The following is a 26,863-nucleotide window of genomic DNA, read 5'->3' as shown; positions in this document are numbered from 1 at the left end:
GCAGAGCTGACGTTGTTATGGCAATGGGCATTTTTGTGTTCGACGCGCTGTACGCGGTAGACCAATCACAACAGACTGATCTGTCTGGCCAATCAGAGCAGAGTAGCTCGCGGAAAGGAGGGATTTAGAGAGATTGATTCATCTGACGAGTCGTTTGAGAATCATTGAAAATGTGGTGATGTGCAAATGTATATAATGAGAATTTTTTTTTTTTTTTTTTACCTTTGATGCATGTAAACCTGTTGTAGGAGACTCCAAAACAACATTAGGAAACTTTAAATTGCCATAATAGGGGCACTTTAATATTTTGGAATAGCGAGAGTAAAGGCATTGAAATTGCAGTGTGATCACTGGAAGACAAGTTCAGTTGCAATTTTGCTTGGTTCATTTATAAAAATGTGTATTATATAAGGATTTGAACCCAGTCCCCATGAATACTATAGAATTATACCTCTTGATTATCATGACTTACAGACTTCAAATGAAATCGGTCATCAAAAATGGGCAACTGGCATAAAAAAGTTTGCTTGTTGATTTGGGGAAAAGTCCTGATTTTTTTTCAGTTTTTTTTTTCTGGTATCTTTCAACTCCTCTTCCTCCACCTCGTGCTTCTCCTCTTCCTTTCTTCTTCTCTTCCTTTCTTCTTCTCCTCCTCCTCCACCTCTTTCTCCTTCTTCTCATCCTCCTTCTTCTTCTCCTTCTCCTCCTCCTCCTCCTCCTCTTTCTGATATTGGTGGTATTGACATGTTCACCAATATACTGTGCATCTCTCGTTGTAGCAATTTTTTCATGCTTTTTTTATTTTATTTTATATGTTGTTTAAATTTGTGATTTATTTTTTATTTGCAATTTGAATGTTAAACTTGCAGATACAATTTTATTTTCATTCACATGTCCAGCTAAGCACTGTGCCTTTTTCTTCCAGGAGACGCGGCACAACCTGACAGTGAATCTGACCACGTTGAGAGTGTGGTGCTACGCCTGCACCAAGGAGGTGTTCCTGGAAAGAAAACTGGGTCCACACGCACACTCACCCAGCGCTGCAAAACCCTCTCCAGTACAGGTCAGTCAGGTCAGAGCTCTGACTCAGCTTTCTTTGAATGCAAAGCAGAAAAACATAGTGTGAAAGTTTGGTTCTGTGTAGATAAAATCCTCCATTATATATATGCAACGGCGTCTTTGCAGTGCAAACTTGGCTATAAATGTTTGCTAGGAAGACAAGACCAATCACAATCTTGGTATGCAAATATGTGTCAGGCAGAAGACCAATCATAATTCAGTATATACATTTTACAATGACATAATATTTGTCATTTATGGTTTGAATGCTGAACATTATCAGTGTCTGGAATTTTTTTTCCCCTTTCTTTTCTTTTAATTTAAAGAAAGGTAGCACACCTGTTAATTTTTAGGCCACAGATTTTCTGAACTTCGTTTATGGGCAAACAAGTACTCTTATCATCTGATCATCTCTCTGTTCTCTCAGGATTCCAAAGCTCCCGGGAGCCCCACCTCCTTGAGAATTCCTCCCGCGGGAAACTGTGATGACCTGGACATGGAAACTGAGGAGGAGGACGAACTGAGGACCAGAGGTCCTTCATCTCTCTTGTCTAGAGTTCTGTGCTTTTGCTCTGCATTGCAAACACTGTTAGTCTGAACCTGGTCGTCCGTTTCTCCTCACAGGTCTGACTGGACTGAAGAACATCGGCAATACCTGCTACATGAATGCAGCGCTCCAGGCGCTCTCTAACTGGTAAGAACCACAGACATCACTAATGTGTTCTAGTTGTTCTCTTCCAGTCTCTTGCAGTGATCTCTCTTTCTGGTTTCTTTTCTAGTCCTCCACTGACTCAGTTTTTCTTGGACTGTGGCGGTCTGGTGAAGACAGACAAGAAGCCAGCGCTATGCAAGAGCTATCAGAAACTCATCACAGACCTGTGGCACAAAAACAGGTACATTCTTCTGATGCCATTTCCTATTTTATTCAAATTTTTTCCTCAAGAAAAAGGTTTCATTTGAATTTTTATTGCTTTTGTTTTGTGTGGTTGCAGGAACTCCTATGTTGTTCCCACAAATCTATTCCAGGGCATTAAGGCTGTAAACCCAATGTTTCGTGGTTATTCCCAACAGGTACGTTTTGTTTCATTGATTTGTTTAAAAAATAAGGAATGCACCATTTCAAACTCTAACTCAAACCTAACTCTTACCTATTCTGTCCTATATATTATCGTTCAAACATTTGGGATCAGTAAAGTCAGTTTTATTTCAACTTTTATTCAGCAAGGATACATTAAATTGATCAAACGTGTCAGTAAAGACATTTTATAATGTTTCATAAAAATTATATTTTAAATAAATGCTTTTTTGTTTTTCTACAATTTTTACAATTGTTTTCAACTTTGATAATGAGAAGAATTGTTCAAATCAGCATATTAGAATGATTTCTGAAGGATCATGTGACACTGAAGACTGGAGTAATGATGCTGAAAATTCAGCTTTGAAATCACAGGAATTAATTACATTTTAAAATATACTAAAAGCGAATATTTGATCAAATAAATACCGCCTTGGTGAGCATAAGAAACTTATTTCAAAAACATAAAAAGTCTTACAGACTTCAAGTTTTTGAACATGAGTGTATTTTAAAATATTGATGCTATTTTGTCAATTTATGCACAATAAAAAACTAAAATCATTTGTTGATGACAGTTGCTTTTCTGAATTTAAGCATCACAACATTATAATGAACAGAATGAAATGCATTAATTTTGAGATTTGCTAAAGTGTTATAATATATATATAAGTGTATAAGTATAATATACACATAAGTATATACACATGATATAAGTGTTATAAAATTATTAATGTTTTTATCGATTAGATGATTGAAAGGGTAATCTAAATATAAAAATAAGAGGAATTTTTATCCACTATGAAATATCCAGTACCATCCAATATTGACTAAAACTAATAAATAAAAATTCTCTAAAATTGTCTGTTTACGATATGAAAAATGACATTTTGTGAATTGTAAGGCCTATGACTTCCACAATGTGTAAAAAGTGGATGGAGGCTTGGAATCCAGTCATTAAAATGGAAATTAGAAGCCAAACAATTTTGGAATTAGTTTTTTAAGGGATATCACACAATATATATTTTTTATCCATGTTTCAATTTATATACTAAAGCTCTGTTGTGCAGCACATTGACAAAAAGGCTGTTTTATTGTATTTTCATTGCATTTCACAATTTTCATTGTTCATTTGATTAGATGTATTCTAATACTAGCCTCACCCCAACTAGCCCAACTTAGTCAACCATTGGCATGAGTTTGTGGCGGAACTATCCTTTCATTTCAACCAATGACAGATGAGGTCAAACTCAAATGACCTTGCTAGCAGAGGGAATTTCATCTGTTAGAGCCTCTGTCTCACTTCGTTCTTTTTTTCTTTTCTTTTTTTTTCTTTTCTTTTCTTTTTTCTTGCCATACTTTGTACTCTAGCTGCATTTAAAAAGTAAAGACCCCGTTTTAGTCTTGATTATGAGAGATGTTGTTCTCTTGTATAGAGCACAAACTGATTCAGAGTCTCTGTATATGTTTGATCACCTCCAAACTGTGGCCTACATCCATTGTCACGCTTGGCTGGAGAGGAAGGCCGTTTGGAGAATTAGCGTTGACATGAATGGGCCATCACAGGCTTTTCAGAGACTGTAGGAAGCATTAATCTCATTTTCAGACTCACTTTATTGAAGCTCAGATAGTCTGTGGAGTCCTGTAGAGGGGGTATTCAGTCAATGAATTCCTTGTTTTAAAGTCAACCCCTCTACTAAGTATGAAAGAAAATGGGCATTGTTTAACAGCATCATACAGCCAGGAAACCCTTTGTCCTTGTACTGCATTGACATTATACAGCGATGGCCCTATGGTCTAATGTGCTGTCTACTGTTGTTAGAAACTTGTTTGCATACCAGGATTCTTAATACCAGGATGTTAGAATGCCAGTTGGCTTTGTTGCCATGTGGATGAGCCAGTAATGACTAATGTTCTCATAAGCTTCAGCTGTTCCTATGGTGATGGGGTCTCTGCGGGTCTCTGGCTAATCTGTGGTTTACAAATGATGCTTCATGAATGTTGCTTTCTTTTTATACTACCTGTAAATGTTTCTTCAAAGAGTGCATGACTGTCAGTGTGTCAGAGCACACGCAAGGATTTGACCGTCAAATTTAATGGACAGGTCTACAAGACAAATGTAATTGAAGAGGTAGTTTACCCCCAAAATTTAAATTCTATCATTTGCTGGCTGAGATATCGGTACTGGCAGATATATCTGCTAATTTTTTCTCAATAACCTCCTGCTATTGGATGGACTTTTGGATGGATACGTGCTTTTGCACCAGAGGGACGTTTTCATAGTTACTAAAACTAATGGCGGAAGAACCCACTTTTTGGCGTGTTTGCACCGCAGGAACTTGGACAAAATGTTGTTCTAGGAGTGCCTTTTGGGGGTCTAAGAGCCCGTCCACACGGAGACACGTTTTGCTGTATACGTATACATTTTTTATCGTATTGGCGTTTCGTCCACTCGGATCCGGCGTTTTCGGAGACTGAAACCGCAATTTTTTTAAACCGGGTCCCAAGGTGGATAAATCTGAAAACGCCGCCCTTGCGTTTTCGTGTGTACGGCCAATCCGTACATTTTGTGAAACGATGATGTCATCACACCAAGTGTCAACTAGTCAGATACCGTTAAGTCACAGCAACTACATTTATGGTTTTTCATATTGTTCAACAAAGTTCTTGATTAAAAAAGAAAAAAGAAAAGAAAAAAATAAGCTACTGTGCCCAATATTATTGTTGTATACAGCCATAGTTTACAGCGCGCAAGGTTTATGCGCATGCTTTAAGTCTTCTTCTCCGTTTTTAGTGTATGTCTGTGGCAGAATTACAGCGCCACATACTGGTCTGGCATGTATACTACATCGTTTTGAGTCGGTTTCAGTGGTTTCGTGTGTACGCAGATATTTCTTGAGACGACGCCGTGTTTACGGAATTTTTTTTTTGAACGGGGAAAAAAAATATCGGATAGGGAAAGCTCTGGCTTCGTGTGGATGTGGCCTAAATTAGCTCCTACTCCAGAGTAGGGTCTAACCCACTCAATAGGAACGATCAGTGATGTAATTGTACGTTGATTGGCCGAACAAATGCAAAACACTGGCACACGCCATTTTAAAAAAGCCATGTAAACACAGTTTACATATACTTACTTCACAAACCTGGAAAACAGCGATAGATGGACTGATGCCGAAGTCCAGGCACTTCTCAACCTTTACTCTAAGGAGGAAATCCAACGCGACCTTGAAAGGACCAAGTGAATCATGATTATGTATTTCTGCTCAGCTATCAATATTGGGCATCAACTATATGCAAATGCTATAACTGCGTTTCTATAACTACTACCCGGTGTGAAAGCAACTAATAATACTGAGCCCCACACATGACATGCGGGGGGAAATATTAAGACGAATTAAGAATTCACTCTCACCACTTAATTCATTCCCTCATTTTAGTTAAATTATGGCCACACTTTAACTAAATTTAAACATGGATTTAACTGAAACTAGGGAGCAAATTAATAAAAAATGCCACCACAATTTAAAAAACGGGGGGTTCTTAATTTGTGGCCACGATAACTATTTTTCTTCCACATGTCATGTGCAGGGCTACGTAAAATAATGTGTTTCAGGAACTGGAAATGTTTGATTTTATGTGATGCTTCATCCACTCCACTAGATGGCAGTGCAAGTCCAAGATAATGTTATATTGGGCAACGCAACATAAACAACAAATTACTGAGTGCACCTTTAAAGGCCGGTTAACACCAAGGACAATAACTATAAAAAATAACGATAATTATTTTAGCGACCACACCAACGCATGATAACGTGCTGTTTATTATAAGCGACATTGTCAATATTTGTATCATTCAGCTGAAAAAAAGCATTCTGAAAGTGAATCTAATGATGTTGTACCTCTGTGTTGTTATTGTTATAGCTGTGGAGTGAACTTCCCTATTCTTACAGAATTAGAATGATTATTATAACCTTATAGTTCTAAGTTATTATCATCATAGTTCTATTCCTTGGCGCGAACAGGCCTTAACATAGAGTTTAAACATTCTTTGTTTGTTCTTATTTTGTAAAACACAAAAATCTTTCTCCATCCTAAGGACTCTCAGGAGTTCCTGCGTTGTCTGATGGACCAACTCCACGAGGAGCTCAAGGAGCTCATTCCTGAACCCGAGGACCCAAACCAATCTGTGGCCATGGATGACAGTCCCGACGAGGACAACCACAGCCAATCAGACGACTTCCAGTCCTGCGAGTCGTGCGGCAGCAGCGATCGTGCCGAAAGCGAAGGCCCCAGAGTGCCAGAAGACATCAACGAAGCTGAGATGCTGATGCCAGAGCAGAACCAAAACAATCGGGATTGGCAGAAAGAGAAAAATCTCATCAACAACCTGTACCGTGCCGGTTCCCATTGTGACCTGGATAAAGACGTGGACACGACCACCGAGTCAAGGCCAATTATCAGCAGCCAAGGAGCCATTAAAGCTCAGGGCCGAACTTCAGGTGAACGTAAGGACGCTAATGAAATTAAGTTAATTATACTAACATGTCAGTCTGATAAACTCACTGAAAAGTTTGTTTTCGTTCTTTGCTTAGAGGTAAAAAGTTTAAAATAACTGCGCAATGGTAGACTGTTTACGAACATTCTGAAAGCATGTGATCTCAGGGATGTGGAGCTCTGCAATTCGGCACTCCAGTGTTTCCATGATTTTACTTGTCTAACCGTGATGGAATGAGGAATTTTGGCCAGATTTTGTTCAAAATTACATCACGTCTATGTTCTTCAATTTCGACTGATGTATGTCAGGGCCTTACTTGTAATAAATTGATGTTTTGCTTGCTTTTCTTGACCGAATTCTGTGTTTCCTCTTTGTTCAGATTCAAACCCTGAAACCCATGTCAGCAGTAGCGTCAGACCACAGAGTCCCTGTGGAAACGAGGGAATCACATCTAGACTGTCTTGCAGTCCCCCCAAATCCTCAATGTGGCCAAACCTGAGCTCAACTCACAAGAAAGGTACCAGAATTTCAGCCGAAATCACTTCGGGAGTGTACTAGTTTTATTATACCAGTATAGTTAAATGTATTTTTTTTATTGTTGTTTGCTTATTTCCATAACCTGAACTGAAACAGATTTGAAATTGATCCTAAATGGTTGTGGTATGTCGTGTTGACAGTACCCTCGTTCAACCCACCTAAGAGCAAGCGGCAGAGGAAATATCGCAGCATCATCTCTGAGGTGTTCGACGGCACCATTGTCAGCTCAGTTCAGTGTCTGACCTGCGACCGGGTGAGTGACTTGTGTGTTTTCCACCCAAACAACCTCGCTTTGACAAAGGCCCCATTTACACTGCATGGTTCAAGTGACCCAATTCCGATTTTTTCCTCTCATGTGGCACAGATCGGATATGACCGGTGAACGTGTAAGCAGGAAAAAAACGCATGGATTCCGATTTTCTCGGATCGGATTCAGGCCTCATTTATATGTGGTAATAAATCGGATATGAATCGGATACGTGCATTTGCGTGTGCCATGTAAGCAGACAAATCGGATATTCCCCAGTAAATGCGAGTCGTACGTCATTAAAAAAGTGACGTCAACTCAGGTTGACACCACCAACTGAGAACACATGACTTATTATAGGTGCGATGGAGGTCGAAGTCTCAACACAGTGGAGTAATTTTTTCTACACCTTACAAGAGCAATGTTTTGCTGACCTTTGAAAATAGTGCGGAAAGCAAAACACTGCATAATTAGAGATGCGCGGATGAGCTCCAACGTCACCCGAATCCGCAGCCAATAACAAATCATCCACCCGCCACTCACCCGCACCAATAATTTTCTCTGATTTAAGTATCCGCACCCGATGGTCAAAGTTGTTATTCTTATGTGTGGTTACGCGTGAGGATAAATGGATGATCATCACCTTCAACAGCGGACTCGAGGCGACGGTTGATGCGCGCATCTAATACAATGATGAATGAGCGCTGCTTTTAAATGAACATTTCTTTAAAACAAAATGTGTTTGACAATTTCATTTTGCAGTGTAAATGCAAATATCGGATATGGGTAACTTTTAAAAGATGATGTAAGCGGGTCGTCAAAAAAATCGGATATAGTCAGCAAATCGGAATTGGGCATCAAGACCTGCAGTGTAAATGCAGCCAAAGTGAACACAAGCATTTGATTCTTCAGATAGCAGAGAAAAGCATTTTAAAAATAACAGAGGACAACGTACTTGTGATAGACTGAGATATGAAGTTCCTGCAGATTAGCTGCTAGACTTTTAATTTAGTATGACGTTATTATTAGTGTGACACTAGAAAAACCAAGGTCAAAGGTTGATAGATTAATAAACAGATATAAGCTACAGGTTGTATATTGTCAAAACCCTAAAAATGTGGTGTACATAATGTGTAGTTAAGGAATATGCTAACATGAAAGCAAATTATTCTTAAAGCAAAACTTTGAGTATGAGTAATAATAAGCCATTGATCTGATGATCTGTGTTCATTTTTACAGTTTTGACTTTTGTTTGTCATAATTTCTCTTGACTAAAATGCCATGTGTGTATTTCTTTCTTTTTTTTTTATGTATTCAGCAAAGACACGTTATAATTGCCTTTGCTATCATTTTTTATCCATTTAATTTTACAAAAAAATTCTGTTTCAAATAAATGCTGTTCTTTTCAGATTCAGCAAAGAATCCTGAAAAAAAAAATGCATTACAGTTTCCTCAAATATTAAGCAACAAAACTGTTTTCGACATTGATGATAATAATAAATGTTTATTGAGCAGCACATCATCATATTAGAATGATTTCTGAAGGATCATGAGACACTGAAGATGGGTGTAATGATGCTGAAAATTCAGCTTTACCATCACAGGAATAAATTACATTTTAAAATATATTAAAATACAAAACATTTATTGAATTTTTTTCATATGATCAAACCATTTCCACATTATCATAATTTTTTTTTAATGTTGTTAATTAAATCAACATCCCTTGCATATGAAAAATAATCAGTGATAGAGAAAATTGGACAAAGCTTGACATCATGATGACATTTTGGTTTTAATAGAGCTATTTTCATCACAGTTGTTTTAATGTCTCTGTTCTTGTTTCTGGCAGCAGTTGCAGTTGCAGTTACAGATTAGCATTTTAAATCAGGCTCATCTGTTACTTGTCCTTCCTTTCTCAGGTATCGGTGACTTTGGAGAACTTCCAGGACATCTCTCTGCCCATCCCAGGGAAAGAGGACCTTGCCAAGCTGCACTCTTCCTCCCACCAGACCGCTCTTGTCAAGGCTGGTTCCTGTGGAGAAGCCTACGCCCCTCAAGGCTGGATCTCTTTCGTCATGGAATATATCAAGAGGTATGTTTGAACCAGAAACTGATTCCGAGGAAGAGAAAATGATACAGGCAGAATTTACACATGGTTTGTCTTAAAGCAATTTACAAACACCACACAGACATATAAACAAAATTAAAAACTTTATTTTCTCGACAGGGGGTTTTTAAGTGGTTTTTTTTGTTGTTGTTGTTGACCCTATTAAGTAGAACTTGCCAAGATGGGCATTTTGACATCATTTTGTTTGAATATGTCTGTTCAAGTATTCGCGCACTGTCTGAGATGCGGATTTCTGGGCGCGCGCTTCGGATGTTTGTGCACAGAAAACTTCCCACACATCGCTCGAGTAACGAATTGAGTTCCCTTTCGCGTCGTCTTGAGTTTGAATATTTAAATTGGCACGGCTTAAATTGTTCTTGTTTTCCCAATTTTGCATCGTTAGATTTGAGGGATGTGATGGTGTGGAAATGTTCCTACCGGTTAATCAATGTGTGACAACAGCGGTAATACTGGCATCACCTTTATGTTGGAGTTTTTCCTTTTTTTTTTTTTTACCTCGCTTTTAAATCCGTGGCGGTACCGTGGTGGGCAAGTGATGGAACAGTTTTGTGGCTGAACACCGGTAACACCAACTATTGCAGCAAGCCTATTAGAATTCATAAAAATGTTACCGGCCAGCTGGGGATTGACACGTTTCATATACTCACCAGCACCGATTTTTACTCTTATTTGGCGCTTGGCGAGTGTTCATTTTAGTTCCCTGTATTTAAGCATGTATAACATTGTAGAACAAGGAAAATGACTTAACGTGTTGGTTTTGAATGATTGTCCCTGATTGTTTATTTCTGCTCACTGATTTTAGTTGGTTCTGGGGGCCTGTGGTCACGCTGCAGGACTGTCTGGCTGCCTTTTTTGCCAGGGATGAACTAAAAGGTTTGACGTTTCTCAAAGCTTTGTCACCCAAACTAACCAATAGTTGATAGAACTGTTTTGAGTCTGACATCTGAAAAAGAAGATAAATATGGAAATCTTTCACTTTATAGAACTCTGTGTTTATATTTAGCACGTCAGTGGTGCAGTTCTTACTGGCTGTTTGTTTTTGTTTTTTTCAGGAGACAACATGTACAGCTGTGAAAAATGCAAGAAGTGAGTATGAACTTGTTGTTGAACAACTTGAATGAGGTGGTAGCAGAAATTAAAGTGTTAATGTTGATTCCTTTGGTTGTTTCAGGTTACGAAATGGGGTCAAATTCTGCAAAGTTCAGAGTTTGCCAGAGGTAAGCGATCATATTTTGGTTATTATACAGGTTTAGGCACCACATTATTTAAAGTGATAGTTCACCCAAAAATGAAATTTCTGTCATTAATTACTCACCCTCATGTCATTCCAAACCCGTAAGACCTTCGTTCATCTTTGGAACACAAGTTAAGATATTTTTGATGAAATCCGAGAGGTTTCTGAACCAGCCATAGGCAGCAATTTCATTGCAACTTTCAAGGCCCAGAAAGGTAGTAAAGACATCGTTAAAATAGTCCATGTGACTATAGTGGTTCAACCTTATTGTTTTTTTTGCGCACTGCGCTGAAAATAAACAAAAATAACAACTTTATTCAACAATTATTTTCCATGTAGTAAACACAGTGCAGCGCTTCCATTATATACTACCTTTCTGGGCCTTGAAATTTGCAATGACGTTGCTGTCTATGGCTGATTCAGAAACCTCTCGGATTTCATCAAACATATCTTAATTTGTGTGTTCCTAAGATGAACGAAGGTCTTACGGGTTTGGAACGACATGGGGGTGAGTAATTAATGACAGAAATTTTCTTTAATTTTAATTTAATTCCAGAGTTAAAAAAAATAATATAAACACACCACAAATTAGGTCCTCTATGTCTTGTCCTTGTATCAAGGCTGCCTGAAATGAGCACAAAACCTGGACCCTTGAGAAATGATAGTAATATAATGAGTAATAAGGTCTGGTGAGTCATCCATTTCCTTTATCCGGTGGATTTATATTTGGAGAGAGTCTAAGGATGCCTTTAACCCACAATATCTGCTGCCATCTGGTAAATATGCTCAGGGATCTTTAATGGCAAGCACAGACATCCAATGGGAGTCATTAGATCTGATGATTGTTCAGTACATCTGTTAAATGGCCATTGCAGTTTACTGATGGAAACCCTCAACTTATAGTACTAAACAGTCTTACTGTAAAATAGTGTTGTAGTACTCGAGACCATTTTTTTTTTTTAAGGTCTTGTCTCGACCTTGACCTCATTTGTACTTGGTCTTGTCTCTGTCTCAGACTTAGAGGACGCGGGACATTATTTCAAGACCGGTCAAGACCACAACTGCGAGGATATCACAAATTACCATTACATTGTCTGATTTATTTGTTAACATCATTAACATGGTTGGATGTAAAACTTCCTGCTTCAAATGCAATCAATAACTTATTTCTAATTTGATTTCTTACTGTTGTGCCGGGTCAGAAATTAACGGGGGATAGTGTCAAAAATGTCACCAAAATTAATACGAATGCCCACAAAAATCAAAGATATGATTGCAAAAAAGTACTTGAATGAGTGCTTGTTTTTAAAAAATATATTATAACATGTTAATTAAACAATATCAGCAAGAGTGCTGCTACATTTCTACATTTCTCAGGCAGTAGATATGGATCTTTCAGATGATTTTGAGGAGTGCTGGTCCGGTCTTGGTCTTGACCAAGTCTCGCCCTGCCTTGGTCTTGTCTTGGTCTCAACCCCCTCAAAGTCTTGGTCTTGTCTTGATCTCAACACACACTGGTCTTGGTCTTGACTCGGTCTCGGTTTAGTTGGTCTTGACTACAACACTACTGTAAAAAATTGCCCAGGTAGTTATATTTTTATATGAACAGGCATGGCACATTCTTGCTGTTTTCGTTTTATTGTAGGAAACTGACAGCAGACTTTCCTGCTTTGTTCAAATTCTCTTTACCGTCTCCCCAACAGATTTTGTGCATTCACCTCAAGCGCTTCAGACATGAACTTATGTTCTCCACCAAAATCGGCACTCACGTGTCCTTCCCTTTGGAAGGCCTCGAGATGCAGCCCTTCCTGGCCAAGGACAGCTCCGACCAGACCACCACCTACGACCTGCTGTCAGTCATCTGTCACCACGGCACTGCCAGCAGTAAGTCCAAGCTTTTCAATGAGGTCATTATTATTATGGCATTATTATAAGTCATTTACAGCAGTTCTAAATGTAGTATTCAATGTTAGTATTCATATTCATATTATTATTATTTATAAATTATAGAAGCTTGTTTACACCATGGAAGAAAAAATAAATGTATTAAAAAAGGTAATTGCGACAGTTCTTAGAAAATAAAACGGAATTTTTAGACGTAAACTCACAATTCCGAGTTTATAACTTGCAATTCAGAATTTTTTTTTCTTGCAATAATGAGTTTAGAATATTGAGGAAAATGTGGGATATATATATATATATTCGTAATTGCAAAAATTCAGAAAAAAAATGAAAAAGTTTTTGCCCGTGGTGGAAACAAGCTCTCAACTTTACTAGAAGAGATGTGTAAGTAATGTCAGGTGGTGAAAGTAGAGTCTCTTTTTGATCACTGGTGTCATTTAAACCTGGAAAACAGTACACTATTTGTGCCTAGATTTTTGCTCTGAGTTGCCATCTGGATGAGTCAACGCTAGTTGCCAGAAGACAGAGCCAATCTTCAGATTTTGGGCAAATTTGACAGATTTCACAGAAAATTTTGCATAAACTCCCTTTTTTTTTACTTCAGACTATGAATCTGTCCAGTTGGAGAGTTTCAAACATGTTTGATACATTGTTTTCATTTGTCATGCATCTCCTAGCAATGAGGCACCTGTTTAAGTGCAAGTTTGTTCTGTTCGGGACTACTCGTTTAGTGTATGATGCCCAGTTTTTCACTGTAATCATTTACAAAGTCGGCAAGTGTATGATGCTAGAGGCCAGATTTACTAACAGGGTAAATTAGCGTTAGAGCACAATTCTAAAAAAAAGCGATGATGGGTGTGGAAGTTATGTGCGTGATCGACTGACGATGAGCAAATTAAAGAACAGACGCAGCCGATCATTTCCATAATGACGAAAACCCAATCTACCAAGAGTAGAGCGAATTAGCTTCTGGTTTAAGATGTGCTTTTTTTTTTTTTTTACATTAAATAATGGTGCAAATACCAGTAAATTGACTAGTGCAAATCTTAGTAAATCACCTTGCATGATTCATTTAAATATTCTCCTCCCATAAATTTTGCATCTAAAAAGGAAAACTCCTACAAATGCATATGGAATAAGGTCAACAGCAAAAAATAACCCTGTCCGTGCTTTTACAGCGCTATTTTTTCACTTTAGTAAATACTGACAGTAGTTTTTTTTTAGTTTTTTTTATGCCAAAATAGGGTTTGCTCTGGCGCAAGCTGTTAGTTAATCTGGCCCTAAGTGTTTTTACATCTGTTCAGATTATAAGAGTTGTGTAGTGTATTCCAGCCATGATGTTGATTCAATAATAGAGAAAAAAAATATAGCTGTAAGCAGTGATAAGGGGCAGCAAAAGCAGAAATAGAATATACAGTACATGAAGGACAGATAGGTTCAGAAGTACAAGTGAGAATGAACTCAAAATGAACAGAAGTTCAGATTAGAATGAACACAAAAAAAAAAATATATATATATATTTAGGAGGAAGAAAAAATAGTACAATGCTTACCCAGATAATAAAACAATCAAAGTCACACAACATTACACACACTTTTATAAAGTAGGCAGGAATCGAACCCAGAATCTTAAGATCACGTGCTTATTGCTTATCGCTGTGCGCCACTCGGAAGACACGCTTTCACCCAGAAAAAGAGGAAACGATGAGACAAACTAGGGACAATGGGATCAGGAAATTTCACCAAACTAGCATTGCATACATGAGCGCCACATCTCAGTTCATGTTCATGTGAGTTAATCTCCAGGCTACGGCTCTGACAGGACTGATGTTTTTAAATGTGCTTTTTGTTTTGTTCAAGGTGGTCACTATATTGCCTATTGTCGAAATGAACTGAACCAGCAGTGGTACGAGTTTGATGACCAGAGTGTTACTGAGGTGTCTGAGTCCTGTGTTCAAAACGCCGAGGCATATGTGCTCTTTTACAAGTAAGAACATATTAGCACACACACATGATTTTCTTCTCTTCAAAAGGTTAAAAATCATATTTTCTCACTTCTGGCTACCAGTATTTAAATTAATAAACAACAAATAATTTTTTTCTTTAGTTGTCCACTTTTTAAACTATTATCCTCAATCTTAAATATGTGGTTACATCCTTTATTTCTTAATAAGCCCTAACCATAATGCTACTAACACCTGTCGTATTTCAGCACTACTTGATTTCAACACTACGGTTAGGATTTATAAGCTTATAAGATAGTTAATGTTAGTAATATCACTTAGTCCTAGTAAATGTAAATATTGAATTAAATACCAATTGAAAATTTAATTAAAATAAATACATGGATAATACATTTAATTAAATAAAAATGAGTGAGTGAGTGAGTACAGGCAAAGTGGCTGATAATCAAATTATTTTTTTGCTTTATTTGAAAATGTTTTTTTCATTACATACTAAATGGAGTGTGTTAAAATAAAAAAATAAAAAAATCTGCTTACTATCCTGTTAAATATCAGTTTATTGATTCTTTTCTAGTATTTCCTGGTTTTATGATGAACAAACAATATTTTAAGATGCTGCTATCTTTTAGGCAGAAAAGCTCAAGGTTGTGTTAAGCAGGACAAATGGCCTTGAGTTTGACTGTAAATCTCTGTGCTGTGGTGAAATGTGTGTTGGCAGTTGCTAAATGGCACTGATGTCCTTTGTGTGTGTGTAACAGGAAGAGTAACGACGAGTCTCAGAAAGAGAGGCGGAAGGTGACCAGTCTGCTCAACATGATGGAGCCAAGCCTCCTGCAGTTCTACATCTCCCGCCAGTGGCTGAACAAGTTCAAAACCTTCGCTGAGCCAGGACCCATCTCCAACCATGACTTCCTGTGTGCCCACGGAGGTGAGGACCGCTCTTATTAAACGGGTCATAACATGAGAAATCAAAATTTGCCTCAATCTTTTGACATATAAGAGGTCTTTGTACCATTAAAAACATCCTGCAAGTTTCAGAGCTTCAGTCATCGTCCTCATTATAAGCCAAGCGTTTATTTAATGAAGTTCCTAAAACAGCTCTTTTTTATATTGTGGGATCTGTGAAGTCACACGGGCAAATACATTTGCATATGCCTGCCTCCAGGGCAAGACATCGACAAATATTTATACATCATTGCACATCATCCCCCACTGACATTCAGTCGCTTTAACATTATAAGTGAACCTCAGGGAGCACATTAAAGTAATAAAAAAATAAAAAAATAAATGTCTTGACCGCTTAAAGATCTGGACCTTTCCTCCTTTTTCCCATTGTAAAGTATTTATATACCACAGATGACTCCACACCACCAGATATAATTGCAGATTCTACCAACATTTTCGAGGTCAACTGCCGCCACATCCTTTTCACTGATTATGTTTGTTTTTCCTCTACTCCTCTCCTTTTTACTCTACTAAACTTGAGAGTGCAGTATGAGCTCAGCGAATAGATGTGAATCTCTTCAGAAAGCATTTCAAAGGCCCTTTCCTCCCCTTGATCTGATTCGTTTGAACTGATTCAAATGAGTTTTAAGGAAAAGATCTAATAGAGGATATTAAGTATTCATAAATCTTCATGAATGCAGTTTCATGTTGACTTTTAGAGGAGAGTTTTTTTGGTCGTATGATTAGAAAAACTAATCATTTGGTGGTTAACATAAAAATTATGTTTTTCTTCTTCTCCAACAGGTATTCCACCAAATAAAGCCACATCCATTGATGATCTTGTTATGATGCTTCCCCAAAGTGTATGGGATCATCTGTATAGCAGGTAAGCGTTTGTCACTGCTCTTTTCCTGACTTAATGCGGAAGTTTAAGTTCTTATTAAATGCTAATTGTCGGCATGCTGTTGTTTAGGTACGGAGGTGGCCCCGCTGTCAATCACTTGTATGTCTGCCACACCTGCCAGACCGAAATCGAGAAGCTGGAGAAACGCCGCAAGAATGAGCTGGACATGTTTGTTCGGGTAGGAGCCTCAGTGTCAAAGTAGATTTAAAGGGATAGTTTCACCCAAAAAATTTGATTCTGTCTTCATTAGAGTTGTCAAGAGTACCGACTTCTGTACCAAGTCTGTACAAAGAAATAAAATAATGTGATGATACCAGCATTTCCCTCTAGCATTTTGAGCGCTGTTGAACAGATTCTTAAACGCCTCTGATTGGCCATTGTGTTCACGCGCTCAACATGTCTCTGATTGGCCATTGTGTTGACGAGCTCAATATATGTCTGCGATTGGCTACAATGATCGACGCTTCAAAAACATGTTGTCTTTGACTCTCTTCATCGAGCGCTTACACAGATACACGCGGGAGCGTTTGAAAGCGGTGTCTATCAGCGGATATATTAGGGATCTGATGATAGACGCCTGCTTTTAAACGTTCCCGTGTGTATCTGTGTAAGCGTTTGGTGAAGAGTGTCAAAGATATCATTGTTGATCATCGTAGCCAATCACAGACTTATATCGAGCTCGTCAACACAATGGCCAATCAAAGACATATATTTTGAGCACGTCAACACAATGGCCAATCAGACTTCAACAGCGCTCTAAATGCTAGAGGGAAATGCTGATATCATCACATTTTTAAATTTCAGTACCGACTTTGTACCGAAGTTGGTACTTTTTGAGAACTCTTGTCATCATATTCTCACCCTCAAGTTGTTCCAAACCTGTATACAGTTCTTTTTTGTGCTGAACAAAAAATTATAGAAAGAATATCGGTAACCATTGACTGCTCCACAACTGTTTGGTTACAAACATTCCACAAAATATCTTCCTTTGTGTTCAGCACAACAAAGAAATTCATACAGGTTTGGAACAACTCGAGAGTGAGTAAATGATGACAGAATTTTCATTTTTGGGTGAACTATCCCTTTAAGGGACATTCAGTGTGAAGAGTGTCTGGTCTTTTCAGTTAATCTAACGTCTGGACTGTTATCTGTGCGCGCACACTCACCATGACGACCACCACACCACCCTCTCAGACTGAGATCACCAAGTTGACCCCCACCCTTCTTCTCCAAAATTGTAGTCATTATTTATGCATGAGCACAAAAGTACTTGATTTCAGCCAGAGACACTCAGCTTGGCTCAAATTAAGGGCAAACAAAGGAGGCCAAAGGAACGATAATGTGGAATCTTTTATGCAGGGATGCAGCAATATTAAAATTACATCTGATACGATAAGCCGATTAGGACTGATCATTTTGATCATTGATTCATTTGTCATACACATCAGCAGGATTTGTAAACAATGCATGGAGAAAACGTTTGAATCATTACACTCTTAGATCCATATGTTTTGCTCCAACCCTTCTCAAATTAATCTGAACTAAATCAAGGTCTTCAGGATCACTATAAAGATAAAGGTAGATGAGTTTGATCAAGGTTAGAGTGTAACTCTGCAGGAAAGTTGAGAACCCATGGTTTAGTGCATGTTCACATAGAAAAGCAGTGGAGTGGAATGCAAACATGCTTTGTGTGTGAACGGCGCTATAGAAAGCAGTTGCTTATGTAAGCCATAGACCGCAAGGTAGCTTACTAGGATTTGGAACAGAGCTTCTGTCTCAGTTTATCCTGTTATTGTATAAACAGCATTGGGGTGGGAAGATATTCCATGAAGAAACGCTCCGGTAACGGATTCTTTCTTTCTACATCTCATGGTCTCATGTGCTTTCTTCTCTTTCCCCCTCTCTTCTGTCCTTGTAGCTCAATAAGGCATTTCAGGAGGAGGAGTCTCCTGTGGTGATATACTGTATCAGCATGCAGTGGTTCCGGGAATGGGAAGGCTTCGTCAAAGGCAAGGACATTGGTAAGTCATTTCTCATCCCTGCTGCGGAGACTTCTAAAGTATCTGAAAGTTTGAAATTGAATATTAGCATCATGTTTTGTGGTTATTGATCAATAAGGAGTTCTTGAAGAACTTCATTATAGCTTTTGGTCGTATTTCACTTTTGGTTGGGATATTTGTTGTGCTTCTGATGATTGATGGTCTTGTGTCTTCCAGATCCACCGGGGCCAATTGATAACTCCAAGATTGCTATAAATAAAAATGGACACATCACATTAAAGCCAGGTAATGTTTACCATCAGGATCTTTTAAAGTCATCATGAAATGGCATTCGTATTCCATTTTACTTCCTCAATATGACAATTTTCTAAGCAAAACTGGATAACCAATTCTGTCTTTTACTCACGCTCATGTCATCCCAAACCTGTAAATGGCCTTGTGAAGAAACACAGTCTGGCTGTAAGACACTTTCATTTGAACGAACGTTTAGATATCAAACATATTCTGTTGCAGCTGATTACTATGAACCAAAATCAACAGCCTAAAGAACAACTAAATAATAAACTAGATTAATATACATTTCAAACATTATTAAAGACAAGTATACAGTCTGAAATACAAGAACAACAAATAAGCAAATTAGCTATAGCACAAATGATATACAACTGAACAAAGTTCAGGTATTGAAATCAAATGTAAAATAGCATTTTACATAGTTTTCTTTTTATAAATAAAATATAGATTGATCTTTATTGAAGTTATAAAAGTTATTCAGTCAAGAGCAGTTTTCTTTTTCTTTTGTACTTTGATTAACATTAATGACACAGACGGCAGCAGGTTTATTAGGCTGCTGTCACTTTAAGACCTAATGCACAGATCCAATATACTGAAGCACATGCGTTTTCTTTCTCAAGTGTTTACGTTCGCTTAAGACATAACAGACTGTTTACGAGGAAATCTTGACATAATTTTGTGAGTATTTGTCCGTTCAAGCCCAAGAAGACGTGAAAGAGAACTCAATTCAGTATTCATGCACTATATGAGCTCTCTGTGTGCGCTCTGGATGCACCCAGCACAGAAAACAGTGCGCAAGTGCTGAATTAAGTTCTCTTTTGTGTCTTCTTGCACTTGAATGGTTTAAGCACAGGAATCGATAAGCATAATTTTTAATTTATAACAAATACCTGATTCCTGATTTTAAGTGTCATCATCTGGCATCATGCATCTTTTCTTCAATCCTTTAATAATTAATTTAATTTAATAAAGATGCTATATTAATAATCACAATATAGTTCTATTTGGCATTTTATCTTTGTTATTAAAAATAAGAAAAAAGATGCAAATTTTATATATATATATATATATATATATATATATATATATAATACAATATAATATATAAATACAATGTAAGAAAGAAACAAATTAAGTGCTTTACATTTTGTTTTTAATTTTACATCAATTTAACAGAAGCATTCATGTAAGAAATAATACAGAAATTGAATAATGAAATGTAAAAAATAATCACCGCATAGTCTTTAGTATTTTAATAATGGTAAAACTTTAGTTTATGGTCCAATTCTCACTATTAACTAGTTGTTTATCAGCATGCATATTGCTAGGATTCTCCCAACTGTTTATGGGACAGAAATCTCTCGTATGTGTTTCGAAGATGAATGAAAGAAAGGTTTTTGAAACATGAGTGAGTAATTGATAGAATTTTCATTTTTGGGTGAACTATCCCTTTAATTAATCAAGAGAAGCAGAAATTGTGATCACGATTAAAGTTTGATTAATTGTGCAGCCCTACAATAGTGTGCTTACTTTACTTGTGCCAAGTACCAAACACCTTTTGGCATTTTTATGATTTAACAGGTGCCGATTCAGGTCAGATATCAGAAGAGACCTGGAACTTCCTCCATTCCATCCACGGTGGAGGGCCGGTGGTGACCGTGCGGCCCAGTGTCAGCCATCAGGAGTCGGAGTGTTCTCAGGCAGAGGAGAAGATCGAAGTGGAGACGCGCTCGGTGTAGTTGTGCTGAGATGCTGCTGGGCCGCAAGGGGACCGAGAAACTCATTATTTTGCACTTCACTTTTGTTTTACAAGCATTCTAGCAAAGGACCTGACAGCTTCACCTCAACATACACACTCTCTACACCCTTTATGACTGTTCTTTATAGCAGACGGATGGATTAATCATCCTCCGGTGTGCTTTCAATGTGTATATATCGTGCATATCCACTTCCTTTTGACACTAGAAACCAATTTTCACAGTCCATTAATGCATTTGATTTCTGTGTGCAACTGCATTCATGACAGAATTTGCTTCGCCTGAACCAAATAGACCATGATTTGCATACACCGTAAAAATCCACTGCATCTGTACATATTTGAGGCACTGCCTCGCTTAAGAAAATGAAACAATATGTTGTCTTAGTGGATGAAAACTTCATGTTTTGGGTATGAAGGGATACTAAATGCTACGTAGTCTCAGGAAAGAACATATTTTTTGTTTTGCACTGTACTGTAGATTCAAAAGGTGCATGCTTCAGCTCTGATGTTCAATATGTATTTGAATGTACTAGTACTTAAAGAACACACGTTCCTGCACTAAATGTTATTTATTCCAGAGGGGTATGATTATTCCGGCATTCATGGACGTTTTCTTTGTTGGAAAATGACTTGACAAGCTAAAGCAGACAAAGCAGAATGCACGCTAATAGGAATGATGTGGCACTATATGCTGGCAAGAAAATAGATTCCTCATTTTTATTTGTTGCATAGCTGGGTTGCATGGAGATGCAAACAATAAGGTGCACATTTGAACACATCAATGGCTGTCTTGTTTAAAAATGCTATGTAAAAGAAAAAAAAAATCAGATCAATTAAATCCTGCTGCCGCACATGTGTACATTCAAGGCATTATTTAATGTATAGAAGGATGTGATGTTTTTTTCAATATTAATTGTCCGCAGAGATGAAAGCTGTATCTGAGTGGCTACTATTAAACCCCAAAACTTGTGCTGTCGATATCTGTCATCATTCGTATGAGCTGACATTTAAGAAGTTAATATGCTATGTGAATGGATAAATTTCACAAAAACACGTCCGGGGTTGTATTTCACCCCAAAATTAAAGAAAGAATGCATATGCATAAAGAAAATAAAGCCTGTTTAGGACATTTTTCTTGACTTTGTGACATTATTTGCGTGAAAGTTAAAAGCGCATTTGCGGCAGAGTTTGTAATGTGTCCAGACGTTTTATTTTTGTGGTTTTCTGAATTCCATTACAGTAAAACAGGACATTTTTACTGAATTATGTTAAAAAAAATGTATTCACCATTTCTTGATTTTTCTTTCTTTCATTACAGTAAGGATAATTAGATTTTCATGCTTTATGACGTGAAAATGTTTGTTTAGATTTTCTTCTTTTGGTTTTGGGGAGAAATATAAGAAGGACTTGTTTTGGCAGGTTTTGCATGATTCACACAATCTTTCAGATGCCACAGATCCCAAAATATGATTCAAATTTTATATATATATATATATATGAAGAGTTCAGATGCAAAAGCCTCTAAATGCCATTTGAAATTTTCATATAGAATGATCATTTTTAGCAAGCTCGTATATTTAAATTCAATAATTTCACTTAAATGGCAATGAAGATTACCTATTAATTGTCATTTAAGTGAAATTACTGAACTTAAATATACAAGCTTGATAAAAATGATCATTCTATAAGAAAATTTCAGATGGCATTTAGAGGCTTTTGCATCTGAACTCTTCATATATATATATATATGTAAATATTATTTGGAAAATATGTATGTACTATGGAGCCCCTAAAGGGAAAAGAGATGCTAAAGCATTTAAATATTTGTCACTCCTATCTCATATTCTGTAAGTTTCTATTAAGTTACATTATTTCATGTTATATTCTCATTGCTGTACTGTTAGATGTATAATCTGTTTACTCATTTATTTGCTTATTTTAATCAAAAGATTGATTTAAATATGTTTTTATTAATATTATTTGATTGATTTTCTCTAAACATTTTCATGGACCTCCTAGCACTCCCTGGGGGTCCCCAGACCCCTGTTTGAAAATCCCTTTATAGAAATTGCTTGAAAAATGAATATCACTGATGGTACTGCCTTACAGGTCAAGCAATTATTTTGACTGTGAACTTGACATCAGTCAAAACATACAATTAAGGTAGTTTGCTGAGCCTTAAATAGCATTGGCGCATTACTAGCCATTATTTCCTCTCGCAGACAGGTCAATAGCATTTAATATTGCATTCTTCAGTACTATATGCTGCTCATCATCAGGCTGAAAGTGTCGGTGAGATCGGTGCTGACAGCAGAGCTCTTGAGAGCCGGTCATTATGAAAGCAGCGAGCGTGTGGGCCGCGGCTGCTGTCCTGTACAGTATCGCAGTGAGAGCGGGATTGTGGGATTCACATTCACAGCAGCACCGAGAGAGAAAAAAAAAACATGGCGGCTGCCGAATGTGCAGCAAACGATTTGCGGAAGTGAGGTAAGTGTAATTCTGTAGCTTCATAAACCCTTTTACATTGAATTATCCGTCACTCAAGTCCAATTCCCCGAGTTTATCTCGAAGTTAAAGCAGAGTCCGGTGCAGAAGCCGCTCCAATTGTAGCAGTTCGAGCGGATTTTGATGGGCAAAGTTGTTGCGGCTTATCAGTTGTGTATGTGCACGCTGCCACTGTTACACGCTAGCCTGTTAGCTTCAGCATTTAGGCCTTTCGTCTTCAAAAGTCATTTAATCTCCTGCTCAGCTGGTTGCGTTTATTTTACACGGGGAAAACACATATTCCCTTCGTTAACAAGTGTTCTGAATGTGCGTTAAAAAGGGTGCGCCAAATTCGTTAGCATTAGCATGCTAAAGTGAGCCTATCATTTTTATTAGCGCTCTTAGCCAAAATGCTAATTAGTGGCTGAGTTGTGAGGGGGGGAAAAAGATTTGTTTGTTTGTCGTCGAATTGTTTGTTTCTCAATGTTGCTTGGCCGTTTACACGACAAGTGTGTTTTATTGTGTATGGCGCAAAATGAAAGTGCAATTGCGCTTCCTGTGAATGCAGTCTTTAGCATGTGAGCTACTAAAACCCTGCGGACACATTTGTTTTGTTCAGTTAAGCGGTTAGTTATGTCTATAAACATGTTTTTATGAAATATTTTATTGAGTGCATGAAGCAAACGTGTTGCATTAAAGACTCGTTTAAGAGTTGAGAAATCAGGAATCAGCAGAGCTGAAGAAAGTTGCACGGATGTTTTTGGGAGGCGCAGCCGGGCTGCACATCATGCCGAGCCGCAGATGCGGTCTGTGTTGCCGGAGAGGCCCGGTAAAAGCTGTTGAAAGAGATACGGTTTACAGATAAACAACGGTGAGTTAATAATCTGCAGTAGTGCTTAAGTCGCTGTTTGTTTGTTAGTGTATCAGGTTTATGACGGCAAACCCGTTTCTGAGGAAATCATCTCATTCTGAGAACAGGTTTTAAATGAGGGTTTAACGTTTTTTCTTTTTTTTTTCAATCACTGAGCCAAACTGGGATCTCTGAAACCACTGCGACGAGCAATTTGGAAAACATGCTGAGCTGCACCGAGCGCTTTTCTCCGCTTTGTCATATTTTCGGACTGAGCTGGGCTGTTTTGTGAGAGTTCATTGGCGAGCACGTGTCAATTTAAAGTTCTTCGTCAAGCGCGCGAGCTGAAAGATTATTCAGGAAGTTTCGAATTCAAGAGCGCGCGCATAATGACAACCGCATATTAATATCTATAAAACAGTCTGAGTGAGTTTGGGGGCAGTTGGCGCTCCTCTCACTCCTCTGGGATGTCCCAGCTCCTTCGAGTTACTGTTGTCACCTGCCAGTGACCGAGGTAGTAGTGTCTGTGGTAACACTAATAAGGTTTCATTAGCCAACTTAATCAAGTTATCATGAAGTAAGAATGAGCAAGATTTTTACAGGATTTATTCATCTAATTATAGTATGTTAATTTTAACATTTACTAATACATGATTAAAATCAAAAGTTTAGGGCTGTCACTAACGATTATTTTGTGAATTGGTCGGTTTTTGGCGATTAATCGAGTAATCAGATATTTTCGGCCGGTTAATTGAGTACTTCTTGTGGTAGTACAAACAGACCTGAGAAATGACTTAAAATACATATAATAATAATAATAATAAAGGGGAATAATGTTTGGTTCAAATAAAGTATCAAAAGCATGTCTCAATTATAATCTGTCGATTTATTTCTTCAATTAATCGGATAATTGTAATAAAATAAAATAAAATTGAATGCATTCTTCCCAAGATTATTTCACATCCTGCCCAATGTTGAATCTTTTTTTGTTGTTGATTATTTTGTTTATCCATTTTATCGATTAGTTGTCGTAGCCCTAAAAATGCATATTTTGAATTATTTCGTAAATTGAATTGGCAGTGTATTTCCATGTACAGTTTCTCATGTTGAGGCATCATACATGCCCGTGTCTTTTACTGAGAACAGTACAATTTTAGCTAATGTCCATGTGCTGACTTGCTTATAATATTAAAATAATAAAGTTCATCCAAAAAATAAAAATCCTGTCATGGTTTACTTGCCCTCATTTTGTTCCAAACCTGTATGTTGTTATTCAGCAAAACACAAAATGTGAATTTTGTAGGCTAAATAATCTTTTCTAGCAGAGACAAGACTGTCAAGCTCGAAAAAAGAAAATTAGTAGTATTTTCTAATTCTTCTAAAGTCAGCTGATGAACAGACTGAAGTTTAAAGGTGTGTTCACACTTGGCGGGTTTGGGTCAGCGGTCATGGGTCTCTCGTTCAATTCATATTCAAAAATGGTGCATTGCCAGTGCAGTTCCAGCATTGAAGCCAATGATGTGTTGTAAACGAACAGGTAGAGCCATTTAAATACAGACTTAAATTTAAGTCCAAATCAGGAAGATTTAGAATGAGTGCACAAGTCAAACTTTGATGGTGCTTTTATGGTGTCCTATTAAAAAGATGAACAGCTGGTTTGGAACAATATGAGGATGAATACATAATGTGTGACCTACTCTTTCTACTTTTAACTGTTCAGTTTTGTATCTGGACAATGCCAGAGGACATGAAGCATCTTCATTGGCTGTTATAAGAACAATAAGAGCCGCTGCACAGATGGGCTCCTGGGGTCTGAGTGATGTCTCCAGTGTGTCTTTAGTGTTAACTAATGCCGCCTGTAATCCCGAGACTCTGGATCTGTTCAAACTGAGCAAAGCCAGAACTGACATCTCCATTTGTGTTTTTTTTGTTGTTTTTTTACACGTCAAAGATTACAATTTGACGTTTATTAGGTGATTTTATTCGGAAAAGATGTATACGTTTTGTCTGAAAGTGCCGTTTTAAGGGACTCATTAATTATTTAGTCCTCCTCATGTTCCAAACACACAAGCATATAGTGAGTGACCAATGACTGTAATATTTACAAAGAACCACACGACTCATCTTTTTTTTTTTCTTTTTTTTTTTACCTGAAATCTTGTCTTTTTTTGTCTTGTCTTCAGCTGTAGCTCCTAAATTGCACCTCCACTTATTTAAACCTGGTGCATTGCAATTGGTCAAGACAAGAGTGAAATGGCATTTGCCAGTTTTGGCGTCAGAACCGTTGTGACATCGTTAACGTGTCCGGTGTGAATACCTACATACGCAACTGAAATATCGTTGAACTATCCCTTTAATACAGTGGTTCTAACCTTTTTTAACTTGAAGGCGCCCCATTGCCCAACACAATATTCAAAGGCCCCCCTTGTAGACTGCTGCAGTGATGACGTATTTTTGTAGGTCAACCTGGAAGTTAGCATCACGCTGGTTCCCTCGACAAAATCCACAAAGGAATAAGAAAATAGGAATAAAATAAATAAGCTGTCTGACCAACAAAAGTTGTTCATTCTTACACATTTTGTTCATCATGATGATCTTTACAAGTGAACACAACTCTTATGAATTTGGAAGCACCATTGGCAAAAGCATAAAGCTAAATGTTGGCTAAAAACGAACTACACCACGGTCGCAATATTTCAGCATTACCACCAGTAAGCACCACCACTGTTTCTAGTCTTTATTTAAAACAAAAAAATATCCATGCAAGTTTGGTGATAGTGAACGTTTAATGTCCCTGACAACCTCTCTAGTCCCATTTAGCCACTTAGCATCCACTTTTTTCAATACAAGTAAATGCATCACAAAGGTGTAGGGTTGTCAAAAGTACCGGGCATGAGTCAAGAGGAAGCTGCCGACTGTCTCGTGGATCAAAGGTTTGCCAGAACAATTTCCAAATAGTTCATTCAAATAGTAAAATAGCCCCAACA

At 37.6% G+C, this 26,863-nt stretch overlaps 2 protein-coding genes across 4 annotated transcripts in view; both read left to right on the top strand.

Moving 5' to 3' along the window:
• usp33 (ubiquitin specific peptidase 33) overlaps window positions 1-21,671 on the top strand; it is a 34,015-nt gene extending 12,344 nt beyond the window's left edge. The window contains exons 5-24 of one of the 2 annotated variants that reach the window (XM_082173978.1): window positions 926-1,063; window positions 1,487-1,592; window positions 1,684-1,753; window positions 1,839-1,952; window positions 2,052-2,130; window positions 6,228-6,630; window positions 7,006-7,143; window positions 7,304-7,416; window positions 9,333-9,505; window positions 10,344-10,414; window positions 10,594-10,627; window positions 10,713-10,758; window positions 12,479-12,659; window positions 14,537-14,663; window positions 15,399-15,568; window positions 16,390-16,471; window positions 16,559-16,667; window positions 18,408-18,510; window positions 18,706-18,774; window positions 20,365-21,671. In XM_082173978.1, coding sequence (XP_082030104.1) covers window positions 926-1,063; window positions 1,487-1,592; window positions 1,684-1,753; window positions 1,839-1,952; window positions 2,052-2,130; window positions 6,228-6,630; window positions 7,006-7,143; window positions 7,304-7,416; window positions 9,333-9,505; window positions 10,344-10,414; window positions 10,594-10,627; window positions 10,713-10,758; window positions 12,479-12,659; window positions 14,537-14,663; window positions 15,399-15,568; window positions 16,390-16,471; window positions 16,559-16,667; window positions 18,408-18,510; window positions 18,706-18,774; window positions 20,365-20,522 — 2,484 coding nt within the window. In that variant the 3' untranslated portion in view covers window positions 20,523-21,671. Of the gene's footprint in view, window positions 1-925; window positions 1,064-1,486; window positions 1,593-1,683; window positions 1,754-1,838; window positions 1,953-2,051; window positions 2,131-6,227; window positions 6,637-7,005; window positions 7,144-7,303; window positions 7,417-9,332; window positions 9,506-10,343; window positions 10,415-10,593; window positions 10,628-10,712; window positions 10,759-12,478; window positions 12,660-14,536; window positions 14,664-15,398; window positions 15,569-16,389; window positions 16,472-16,558; window positions 16,668-18,407; window positions 18,511-18,705; window positions 18,775-20,364 lie in introns of both variants that reach the window. The other variant, XM_082173977.1, reaches the window with a different exon arrangement.
• A 1,159-nt stretch (window positions 21,672-22,830) lies between these two features.
• The window catches only part of zzz3 (zinc finger, ZZ-type containing 3), a 29,792-nt gene continuing 25,759 nt past the window's right edge, over window positions 22,831-26,863 (top strand). Inside the window, exon 1 of one of the 2 annotated variants that reach the window (XM_082173979.1) lies at window positions 22,831-23,029. The gene's annotated coding sequence lies outside the window, so the exon portion shown is untranslated. Of the gene's footprint in view, window positions 23,030-23,054; window positions 23,898-26,863 lie in introns of those variants that run through there. The other variant, XM_082173980.1, reaches the window with a different exon arrangement.

The sequence above is a fragment of the Leuciscus leuciscus genome, assembly GCF_965113295.1.
Source record: "Leuciscus leuciscus genome assembly, chromosome: 6".
Taxonomy (NCBI): Eukaryota; Metazoa; Chordata; class Actinopteri; order Cypriniformes; family Leuciscidae; genus Leuciscus; species Leuciscus leuciscus.
This window is presented reverse-complemented; position numbering and strand designations above follow the sequence as displayed.